This window comes from Podarcis liolepis, assembly GCF_965112155.1.
Source record: "Podarcis liolepis genome assembly, chromosome: 16".
In the NCBI taxonomy this organism is placed as follows: Eukaryota; Metazoa; Chordata; class Lepidosauria; order Squamata; family Lacertidae; genus Podarcis; species Podarcis liolepis.
In genome coordinates this window covers 31894986-31906937 of record NC_139567.1, presented here as the reverse complement: position 1 = coordinate 31906937, position 11952 = coordinate 31894986, and the positions used below count along the sequence as shown (strand labels likewise).

Sequence of the window (11952 nt, the reverse complement as noted above, 5' to 3'; positions counted from 1 at the left end):
AACAACAACAACAAATTTTATTATTTATACCCCACCCACCTGGCTTACTTTCCCCAGCCACTCTGGGTGGGTTACAGCACATTAAAAAGTGTAAGGCATTAGACATTAAAAATTTCCCAATAGAGGGTTGCATTCAGATGTCTGCTGAAAAGGACTAAACTGTGGGGTGCTGATGTGCATCAAATCTGTATGCTTGGTTTTGCGTGCTTTGAAACATTTACTTGTTAATGATAATTATTTTTATATGTCCATTGCATCTGACTGCCTGTTTTGAAGGCCTTGATTCTTAGTCCACATGGATGCCCGTTAATCGGCCGACTCCCACCATGACCCCAAACACAAAAACAAGACGATTCAAAAGAAATAAATCAAAAACCATACATGGGGTTTTAAAAAAACACAACTTTATTTGTGGCGCTGTTGCAGAGGTCTCTGTCTTTACAAAAAAAAGGGATACAGGAGGGTTTGCCCGTTTTTGAACCTCGAGTGGTAAACTCCCACCCGTCATTTAAACCTTGGGAGCCTCTTCCGGTTTCTTGGCTCCTGCCGGGGTGATTTGGGCATGTGCCTCGAAGGTGACAGGGATCTGGATTTCGGCAGACTGAATGGCCGGCTTGGGCAAAGGAGCCTCTATCGTCAACATGCCATCGGGGGAAAGGGAGGAGCGGACTGCAGCAGGGTCGATACCAGGGGGCAGCCTGTAGAATGGAACAGAGAAGCGTGAGAGTGGAATGAGGCGAGGTACCCAAAGCAGTACATTGTTATGGGTTCGAGGGGGTCAGTCTGGATGATATCAGGGGGTCTCTTCCAGGCCTGTGGTCCTGTGCCCAATGAGGATTAGAATCCAGCAGAAGAGGCTGCTGAGCTGTTTGGACAAATTCCTTTGCAAGGCAATGAGAGACAGATGGCAGAAAGGCTTGGAAAAAATCAAGATTGAGGTTGGTGGGGCAGCAGATCTGCCTTCCTTGTCCTCAGACCCTGAAAAGCCTCGCTTCCTTCCCCAGCCAACTGGTTCAGCTACTTACGTGTATTTTCTTGTGAAACATCTGGAGATGAACCCATGATCGTCCTGCCTTTCTTCATGCTTGCCTGAAAAAACACACGACACTGTCATGGGGACATCGATACTGCCTTAAGAGATGGGGAAATCCCCCAATACATTCATTTACCTCTCCCCCAGGCACCCAACCAGCTCTAGCCAACCCGCATTCTGAAGCATAGGATCGTGGAATTGTAAAGTTGGAAGGGACCCCTATTCTAATCATGTCTCTCTCACAGGTCTGGCTCAAGATATTTTGCCACCTGAGGCAGATGGGAAAATGCATCCCACCCACCATCCCCGCCATTATCTCACCCCTGCAAGGTTTTAAGCCACATGCACCCTCGCCAAAGCAGAATCCAAGAGGCAGGGATGGGCAGGGCGTGAGGGGAGCAGCAGGGCCAGTGCCCAGCCACTGGCAAGGTGCAGCAGCAGCCGCCACCTGGCTTCCTCCATGTCAGAAACACTGGGCAAGAATGCCATGCGGTGAGGGAAGGGAAGCCTGTGGTATCTGCATGCATGCTTACTTAAGGATGGGTTATTATTATTAATATATTATTATTATTACTATTACTATTCTATACTGCCCTTCATCCAAAGATTTGCAATGCGCAATTTGCAAAGTGAAAACACAAGAATACGTACCATAATAACAAGCAAAAACACTAACACACACAGACAGTCCAAAAGGCCACAGATTGTAAAGGCCTATGTCAGTTTCAGGTTCTCATTTTTCCAATCTTAAATTATTATTATTATTATTTTTAAAAAAAACCTCCTCATGGAAACCCACCAGCATTTTAATGTGAATTTCTCTTAATATGCATAAACCTATGGGATTTTCTCTCCCTTGCCCCGTATGAGGGAAGAACCCCAGAGTTGGTATTTGGAATATTTCTTGGCTGATACAAATGATTTAATAACCAAGTTCCTCCTCTCTCCTCAAAGGCCTTGCAAAATGGTACTCTCATTTTAACTGCTACTTGTATCTCAGGTTTTCTCCTTGTAGCACATTCTGCTTCAAATATGTGTGTGTCTTACTCTGTGCATCATATGGTATTAAAAATACATGAATGCTGCATTGAGTGTTGTTATTTTTCACTCTCTCCTCTATCTTAATGGGTTTGTTCCAGCATAATAAGTGATTTATTGATGAAACTTTCTCTAATATACATATTCCTGCAAAGTAATCTTCCCTAACAGAATGCTGTTTTCCATCCACCCACTGAATATATGCATTGTTAGGTATGTTTAGCCCAAGTATATGCATTTCTTTACCCTAGTAACACCCACTCTTCCAAAATAATATGCATTTCTGCAAACATAACTTGGCTGCAGAACTGCGCTGAAATATCTGGAGACGTTCAGATTTGAAAAGGTGGCCTGATATGGTTTGTGGATTGCTCCAAAAAGTGCGAATTACCTCTGTAGGCCTTTAAATATGACCCGAACCAAATTCTGCCTCTCATCCCTGCTACTGAATGGGTGAAGTTTCAGACTTGGCATAAACCACCTTCCCCTTTTTTTAAAGATGGGGGAGACATGTTTAAAAAGAATAGATATTTAATGCTTAACATGGATGAATTGGTTAGAGCGTGGTGCTGATAATGCCAAGGCTGCAGGTATAATCTCCTGCATTGCAAGGGGAGTTGGACTAGATGTTCCTCAGGGATCATTTACAGTTCTATGATTCTATGAATATCTGTAGGGAAATCACTGGTCACCCCGACCATCAGCATGCCTCTTGCCCTTCAGTCGGTGCCAGAAGGGAGGGAGCCTTCTAGCCTGGATGGCATGAACAGCTGTAACTTTGAGCTTGCTTCCCTCCTCCTCCCTCCTCCTCCCTTTTCCTCGTGTGCTGTGTCTTTTTTAAAACGGTCAGCCTAGCAGGGGCTGTTTCAGTGCTGATTTTCACAAGCCACTCTGAGGACCCTGGGCCTGGTATAAAGCTGTGCAGAAACCACCTAACCAAGCAACCAACCTTCACTGCTACCGTATTTTTCGAGAATTGACTGCAACACCAAACCGTTCGCTCTTCCTTGTGCTCCCCACCCTTGCCTGCTGCTGTGCTGGTTGCCATGGCCACATGTTAAGCCATGGACCGCATACATCCATTAATATTTCAGAGGGCGGCGAACTGAGATTTGGGTGGGGGGCTGGGACCCCACAGGGATGGGTGCCGGCTGCGGTATCAACAGAGCATGAGAAGTGGGGTGGGGGCTTAGCTGTCAACTTTTCCCTTTTTTAAAAGGGAAATTCCCTTATTCCGAATAGGATTTCTTGCAAGAAAAGGAAAAGTTGACAGCTATGGGTGGGGGAGCCACATTTATCCCATCCCAATTCCTGAGAGGGTGGGGACTGAGTGAAAGCATGAATAATTCAGAATGGCCTGGCAGCAGATTTTGGGGAGGGGGTCAGAGGCACCCAGGAGCTGAGGGGGTAAGGAAGGAAAGGGAATAATGCTTCCCAGAAAGGGTGTCTTGCATGTAGCAGCAAGGGGAAATCTGTTAATTTGGGGAGAATGATCGTTTTAGCAATAGCCAAAATGTCCAATATAGTATAATTCTCTCATTTCCACCTATTTATTAATGTTTTGCTAAATAGGTTTATGGTTGTCTCAAAATAAACTGTTCATATTTCTGAATATTAAAAAGGAAAGAAAGAAAAATAAAGGGTGTCTCTGGGGTTGGGGGGGGGGAGGTTGTGATTCCAGGCTTCCTCTCCGCTCCTCCTCTGCCCACGATTCTCTAAGGCGCAAACTTGGCACCTGATCAATCTCATTGATTTTAATCAGGGGTGTAATGTGGCAGCTGCAACCCAGCTGGCTGGGGGGGGGAGAGAAGGGGGGGAGGGACCTCCCAAGCTCTGTGCTCCTTTGTCTGCCTTCTTGGGCCACACCCATCTTTGTTCTTTCCGGCTCCTCTGATTGGAGGAGCCTCACCGAGGGAAAAAGTAGGGAGATCCGACTCAGAGCACTCATCGCCCTGATGCGCCTCAAAAAAACAAAAGCATTTGGCACAATAAACCCAGTGGCTTTTAAGGTGTCACAAGACCAGTCCTTCTCTCCCTCCCTCCCAATTTTCTGTTACTGACTAATGTGGCTTTATCTCATTAGCTTTTTCCCTCCACCGTTGGGCTGAAAAAGAGGTTGGGAGGGGGGGATGATCTCCCCACCCCCAACAGGGAAAGAAAAAGAAAACTAGCAAATTGCATTATTAGTAGTACTTAATATCTCAGTCGGTAGAGCATGAGGCTCTTGATCTCAGGCTTGTGGGTTCGAGTCCCAGCTTGGGTAAAAGATTCCTGTATTGCAGAGGGCTGGACTAGATGACCCGCGTGGTCCCTTCCAACTCTACAGTTCTATGATTCTACAATTCTAATTACCCATCCTTCACCAGCAGGTCTCTGGACACACTACGGCGATTTAGAATTCAGAATTAAAAACAGGACAGATGGCACTTGTAGGAAGAGGGTTAAACGTAAAGGGACCCCTGTCCATTAGGTCCAGTCATGGCCGACTCTGGGGTTGCGGTGCTCATCTCCCTTTATTGGCTGAGGGAGCCGGTGTACAGCTTCCGGGTCATGTGGCCAGCAGGACTAAGCCGCTTCTGGCGAACCAGAGCAGCGCACAGAAACGCCGTTTACCCTCCCGCTGAAGCAGTACCTATTTATCTACTTGCACTTTGACGTGTTTTCAAACTGCTAGGTTGGCAGGAGCAGGGACCGAGCAACGGGAGCTCACCCCGTCGCGGGGATTCGAACCGCCGACCTTCTGATCGGCAAGTCCTGGTCTCTGTGGTTTAACCCACAGCGCCACCCGCGTCCCTAGGAAGAGGGTTAGGGTCCTGCAAAACATGAATTTCCAGTGCCATAGGAACATAGTGATCTGACTTCTCCCAAGTCAGACCATTGGTTCATCTTAGTACAGTGGTTCTCGAAAACCGAGGTGTGGGTTCTGATTGCTTGCAGGAGCTTCCTGCACTTGAGCAGAAGCCGCGTCAGATCAGATGTTCGGCTTCCAAAAACCATTCGCAAACTGGAATACTTATTCCTGGGTTTGCGGCGTTTGGGAGCCAATTTGTTCAACAACTAAGCCATTCATGAACCAAGGTATCACTGTAGTGTACCTGCACTGACTGGCAGCAGCTGTGTACATGGCTTCCTTAATAAGTGTTTTATTATTAAATACCCCCTTGCCTACCTGGAGAGTCAAGCCCTCCACCTGCCACCTGAGTAGAGTTGAGACAAAAGGCAGGAAGAACCAGCTGCACAAACATAAGATAGGGGGCACCTGCCTTGGCAACAGTACAGGCGAAAAGGATCTAGGGGTCTTAGTGGACCACAATCCGATCATCAGCCAACCGTGTGATGCAGCAGCAAAAGAAGCTAATGCTATTCCAGGCTGCATCCACAGAAGTGTAGTGTCCAGATCAAGGGAAGTCATAGTCCCGCTCTATTCTGCCTTGTTCAGACCCCACCTGGATTACTATTCTTTAGCTGTGAATTCCTGTTTTTTGCAGGGGGTTAGATGACCCTTTGTATCCCTTCCAACTCTTCAGTTTTGTGGTTCTATGAGTTCCATGATCTAGTCTCCTAGAGGCTTGGGAAGATTCCACATTTTTCAGGATTGGAGTCTCAGCAGATTTTTGAGTTCCACATCACCTGCCTTTATTTCCGAAAGCAGAGAAGGTGCCTTATCTTATTTTCAGCTACAACTTTCTTTTGGTCCATTCATATCTCTCTCTCTCTCTCTCTCTCTCTCTCTCTCTCTCTCTCACACACACACACACACACACACACACACGATGCCTGGGCAGCTCCAATACATTTTGTCGCCTGAGGCAAAGGGCACAATGGCCTTATCAGAGCTCAAGGACACAATCCAGCCAGGCAGAAATACTTCAGAGTGCAGAGAGCCAGTGTGGCCTAGTGGTCAGAGTGTCAGTCTAGCTAGGACCTGGGAGAGGCCAGGGCTGAAATCCCCACCCCACCCCAGCCCCGAAGAAGCTTATTGGATGACCTTGGGGGCCCCTCAAGCCTAAGCTACCTCAAAGCGTCATTGTGGAATTAACTGAGACGAGGAAGAACCAAGTTTGCTACCTTGATCTCTTTGGAGAAAAATGCAGCAAATCTATTCATCCATTGAGCAAGTCAGCCATCAATCGATGGATTAATGATTGCATTAATAAGAATCCTCCAAGGAGCTCCAGGCGGCATAGAGGGTTCCCGCTGCCCCCCATGTAATACAAACAACAACCCTGCGAGGTTGGTTAGGGTGAGATTGCGTGACTTCCCCCCAAGGTCACCTAGTGAGCTTCATGGCTGAGTGGGGATTCGAACCCAGGTCCTGGTCCGACACTCTAACCACTACACCACAGGAGGGAAGGGAGGATGTGTGCCTTGGGGAGAGTCCTCTGGAGCCCAACTGAGGGTTGCCTCCAGGCCTGAAGCCCCCCTCCCAGCCTCTCAAGGGATGACACTTACCTGTGATCTCCACAACGCCGTCTTTTGTTTTCACCACCAGCTCCTCGGGCGCAAAATGGTTGACGTCCAAGGCCACTTTCCAGCTCTCGGAAGTCTGCCGGATCTCAGAGATGCCGCTGCTGAGCTGGCGGCTCAACGCCCTGCTGTATGCTGGGTTGGCAGCCGGGCTGGCAGCGGCGGCAGTGGCGGCTGGGCTGGCGGCCACTGGCTCTGGGCTAGTGCTGGCCAGAGGGCGGATGTAGCCCGGCCAGCTGGTGGTCCCCGCAGGCCACTTGTACCAGTCCTCAGGGATGAGGGGCATCCCAAAGGACTGGTCAAAGAGGCGGCTGCCCCGGTACCAGTCCCGGAAGGGATCCCAGCTGGGGCTGCGCAGGAAAGTGAAGGGGACTTGGCGTTCTGTCATGGCGAGGCGTCCTGGAGTCGTCCCGAACTGCTTTGTGGAGCCTCTTGACTGTGGAGAGCTGGAGCCGCCAGCTGCCCCTTATCAACAGACAAACGCCTATTTTGGGAGAGGAATTCCAGAGGTCTATTAATGGAAATTACTCTTGGCCGGAGGAACTGTTGATGAACGATGCCCAGGTCCTGACAGCATTTGTCATTTCTGCCCTGTGTGTTTTTCCAGGGAGGGGAGCGGTGGGATGGAGACCAATTCCCATCGGAGCTGAGCAGGATCCTGGCTTTCCAGGCCTGTGTTTGATCTCAGCAAATTGAAAATAAGCACAGGCCAACCTGCGGAGGGAATGTGTTTGGGGAGTATTTGCTGCCCTTCCTTCCTCTGCCTTACTTAGAAGAGGTAGGGAAACCTGAGAGCTAAATCCAGCCTGCCAGGCCTCTCATAACCATAGAACCATAGAATTGTAGAGGTGGAAGGGACTCCAACGGCCATCTAGTCTAGCCCCCTGCGTTGCAGGAATCTTTTGCCCGATGTGAGGCTTGAATCCATAGCCCTGAGATTAAGAGCCTCATGCTCTACCGACTGAACTAAAAGCCATCAATGGCTTTTTCCTCCATGAATTTGTCTAATCCTCTTTTGAAGCCATCGTTGCCTCTTGTGGGAGGGAGTTCCATAGTTTAACTGCCCTGCATAAAAGGGCTTTGTTTTACCTGGCTTAAATCTTCCAACGTTCACCTTCATCTTCCAAAGTTGGTTCTTGCAACTCTCTACAAGCCACACCCCTCTGGGCAGGCCACACCCCTTAGTGGCTCTGGAGTACCTGAGCCTTTCGTATGTATGTCATAGGGAGCAGCCTTAGAACAAGTCAGAGCATTGGTTCCTCTGGCTCAGTGCTGTTTACACTGACTGGCAGCTGCTTTCTAGCATTTCAGGCAGGGATGCTATGAGTTTGTGGGAGCCAGTCACCTATATTCCTATATATTCCCTGTATGTATTTCTGACCCATGTAGGACCAGTCTGGAAAGTTAGCCTTGGTGAAGACTTGACGTTATCATCCCCAAAATTTGAGTTTCCATTGAAATGAGGCTGTATTTTAATATTTTAATATTGTATTTTAATCTTGTTTTTAAGTTGTATTTCAATCAATTTGTTCTTATATCGGGTGTTAGCCACCCTGAGCCCTGTCTTGGCTGGGGGAGGGCAGGGTATAAATAGAAATTATTATTATTATTATATTATTATTATTATGTTATAAGCAAATCAAGCCTGGCTAGCTTCCTGTGTTCAGGTGATCACCTGGGTGATGGGCCATTAAGAAAGCAAATGAGAGGCAGCTCTGTGCTGGGGGGCCAATGGGTGAGGCCCTTTCCTCAACTCCCAAATAGCAAGAAGGGCAATGCCTGAGTTGGAGAGCAGAGTTTGCTGTTATGGAAGCTGGAGAACAAACCAGCAAGCAGACAGGCAGAGAGCAAGGCTTTGATTTCTGCTTGAATCCAAGGCTGCGGCTATGGAAGAAGAAACTGGACCTTGGGGTGTGAATGCTGTGAACCTCTCCATCCTAGGCTCAGGTTGCATAGATGTATCCAATAAACCATACATCCTAAAGACACCACAGTTTCCACTGTGCCACATTTCCAAAGGGAAACACGAAGTCTGGGGAAGTGCCTGGAAACCTTAGAATCTCTCACCGCTTGGAGATTGGGGTGGCAGGCAACACAAGATATGTCATAGGAAGAGGCCTAAGAAGAAGTCAGATTATTGCTCCGTCTGGCTCAGGTTTGTTCACACAGTTCACACAGTTTAAAGAAGCCCTTTCTTTTATCTGTCCTGAATTTCCCAATATTCAGCTTCATCAGATCTCTACCAGTTGGAATGAATGGAGAGAGGGAGGAAAAAAACCCAACCCACATTCTCCATCATTTTGTACCTTCCCATCAAGGCCCCTCCACTTGCCTTCCAGGAATTGCAGACTCCAACTCCCATCATTCCCAGCCAGCCTGATGGATGGCCAGGGAAGATGCGAGTGCATTTGAGCACAGTGGTACCTTGGTTTGAAAACCAAGGCGTGGCTTCCAATTGGCTGCAGGAACTTCCCTCACTGAAGCAGAAGTCGTGTTGGACATTCGGCTTCTGAAAAACGTTCGCAAACCAGAACACTGACTTCCGGGTTTGCGGCGTTCGGGAGCCGATTTCTTTGACAGCTAAGCAGTTCAGGAAACAAGGTACAGTGGTGCCTCGCAAGACGAAATTAATTCGTTCCGCGAGTTTTTTCGTCTAGCGAATTTTTCGTCTTGCGAAGCACGGTGTCGGGAAAGTTTTGGAAAAGCTTCAAAAATCACAAAAAACTCAAAAAAGGCTACCACACCGTGTTCTATGAGTTGCTCCTCGAAGTCAAGTCGCAACTGTATTAACGGTGTTAAGAAAAAGGAAACAAACTTGCAAGACGTTTTTGTCTTGCGAAGCAAGCCCATAGGGAAATTCGTCTTGCAAAGCAAGTCAAAAACCGCAAAACCCTTTTGTCTAGCGAGTTTTTCGTCTTGCGAGGCATTCGTCTTGCAGGGCACCACTGTCGTGAGATGGCTGCGAGGCAGAATCAAGGCGGCTGGTGAGGAGAAGGTGACCGAGAGAAAGATCTTTCTCTTTCTCGCTGTCTCGGCGACGATGAGTCAGCGAGGGAAAGCAACTGCTTGAAGATTACGAAGAGCCCCCGCCGCTGCCCATCCCGAAGTCGTAGTCATCCTTGGCTGCAGGCCAGAATAACCCCTGGAGGTTCTGAGAGTCTCCAGAACATTTTTTGGCCTTGACACCTGACACCCAAAAAAAGACTCGGAGAGGGAGCGGAGAAGCATTTCCTAAGCAGAGCTCATTTCCCCCTCTCTCTCATCCAGGCTGGCCGGAGGGAGGTCCACTTTGGCCACATTCATGGCAGAGCAAGGCAAAGTGTGTGACTTCACTTGAGTGACCACGGAGGCGGGGAATACTATAGGCTTGTATTGTTTCATTAGATTTTTAACAATCTGTTTCTCATTTTGTATTTCCTTAGTGTATAGAGCTTTGGAGAGAGCCAGTGTAGAGTTGTGAGTGCTGGCCTAGGATCTGGCAGAGACCAGCATTCAAATCCTCCCCTCCCGGCCGCCCCCAGTTTGTCTTGAAGCTGGCTGGGTGACTCCGTGCTGCTAATTCACATTCAGCCCAACCGACCTCACAGGGTTGTCATGAGGATAAAATGGGATGGAGAAGAAAGGTTTTGAAATGAGTAAATAAATAAGTGTGGTTGTGGTGGTCAGAAAGTCAACAGCAAGGCCTGAGAGGTCAAGGATTCATATCCCCACTCATGCTTCTCAGCCTAACCTACTTTAGAGGGCTGTTGTGGGGATTAAATGAGGAGCTGGAAAACTATGTCTGCTCCTTGAGTTTCTGGGATAAAAAATGGGGAATATGAGGCAATCAATCAATCAATCAAACAATCAAACAAACACAACTAATGCTTGATGTTTAGTTGTGTTTTTATACTATGTCAAATGGGTGGGATAATTATTATTAATAATAATAATAATAATAATAATAATAATAATAATAATAATAATAATAATTTCCTTTTCTCTGCTCAAAGGCCTCCCAAGTTGTATTCTAGTTGCATTCGTTCTAGTTGCAGTCTGCATATTTCTCTCTCTCTTGTATTATATTGCATTTTAAATGTTTGCCTGTTTGATTCTTTGCAACACACTGTATTTTGAGTGTGTGTTTTAATGCTCACGTCTTATTCCCTGCATGCCCTGTTTTTGCAGGTCTGTGACCATATAATACATAACAATAGTGGTGAAATATTAAGGGGAGGAGGACATAGGCGCTCCTGCAACAGGAAGGACGGTAAGGTCAAAAGCAAGACGAAGTGGCCATGGCTGTGCGTTCCTTCCACCCGTGCTGGTTGCAGGATCCCAGGCTCAGTGCAGAGCCAAAGGCCGGGCTGAGCAGGCAGCCGGGCAATAAATATCTCTCTTGTCTCAATTACTGGAGATTGACGGGCCCCATCTGCTGTGCTGCGTGCCCGGATCCCCCAGCTGCAAGGATAATGGAGCATGATGAGAAGGGCTGATTGCGCAGGGGAAGAGGGAGGGCGAAACATCCAGAAGACTCCCTCCAGATTCCCATTCCTCCTTCCTCCTGGCCTGGCGTCCGACAGGCCAGGGAAAAGCTACCCTCCAGCTCCTCCTGCTGGCCAGATGCTTGTGCTACAATGGGGAAAGGGGAAACGGCAAATGGAGCCCCCTACCTCCCCCCCTCCATCTTTCCCAACATCACGGTCTTTTCCAGGGAGTCTTCTCTTCTCATGAGGTGGCCAAAGTATTGGAGCCTCAGCTTCAGGATCTGTCCTTCCAGTGAGCACTCAGGGCTGATTTCCTTAAGAATGGAGGGCACAAGGAGAAGGGGACGACAGAGGACGAGATGGTTGGATAGTGTTCTTGAAGTTACCAGCATGAGTTTGACCAAACTGTGGGAGGCAGTGGAAGACAGGAGTGCCTGGCGTGCCCTGGTCCATGGGGTCACGAAGAGTCGGACATGACTAAACAACTAAACAACAACAACCTTCCCCCCAGGAATGTAAAAATACAATGTTATGGGGTTTTTTGTGTGCGGTCTGGATGATGCCCTGTGCCTGTTCCAAGCCTGTGGTAAGGAACCCGTTCCTTTGTTAAGGTAAAGGAATGGCTTTGGCTGGTTAGGTACCACAATTTACATATCCAATGAAGTCGCTGTGGTCTGCAGAACAAATGGATGGGCCTTTCGCCTCATGCCCCTCGCCTAGCTGCTACGTAGGATAAAAACTGAGAGACAGTGTGAGGAAGTGGTGAGAGTGTCAGACTACAACCTGGGATGGGAGAGACCTGGACGACTTTGGGCTGCCTCTCAGCATAACCTACTTTGCAGAGTTGTGGGGATTCCATGAGGAGGGAGAGACCTAGTCCTATTTTTATAGAAATAGAGGTACCAGAACTCATCCCAAATGCCTCCCTTGTTCTCTTATAAAGGCAAG

At 48.1% G+C, this 11952-nt stretch overlaps 1 protein-coding gene and 1 long non-coding RNA gene across 2 annotated transcripts; one reads left to right on the top strand and one right to left on the bottom strand.

Annotated features, from left to right (window-relative positions):
* Positions 1-382: 382 nt before the first annotated feature.
* Positions 383-7011, bottom strand: HSPB1 (heat shock protein family B (small) member 1). The gene is made up of 3 exons (XM_083479466.1): positions 6524-7011; positions 1026-1089; positions 383-698 (listed from the first exon to the last, which is right to left on the bottom strand). Exons 1-3 carry the CDS (start codon positions 6924-6926, stop codon positions 509-511), a joined length of 657 nt encoding a protein of 218 aa, XP_083335592.1. The 5' UTR covers positions 6927-7011; the 3' UTR covers positions 383-508.
* LOC310695353 lies at positions 1946-3683 on the top strand. Its single transcript, XR_014520030.1, has 2 exons — positions 1946-2129; positions 3210-3683. It is a non-coding gene; the product is annotated as an uncharacterized lncRNA (long non-coding RNA).
* Positions 7012-11952: the final 4941 nt, after the last annotated feature.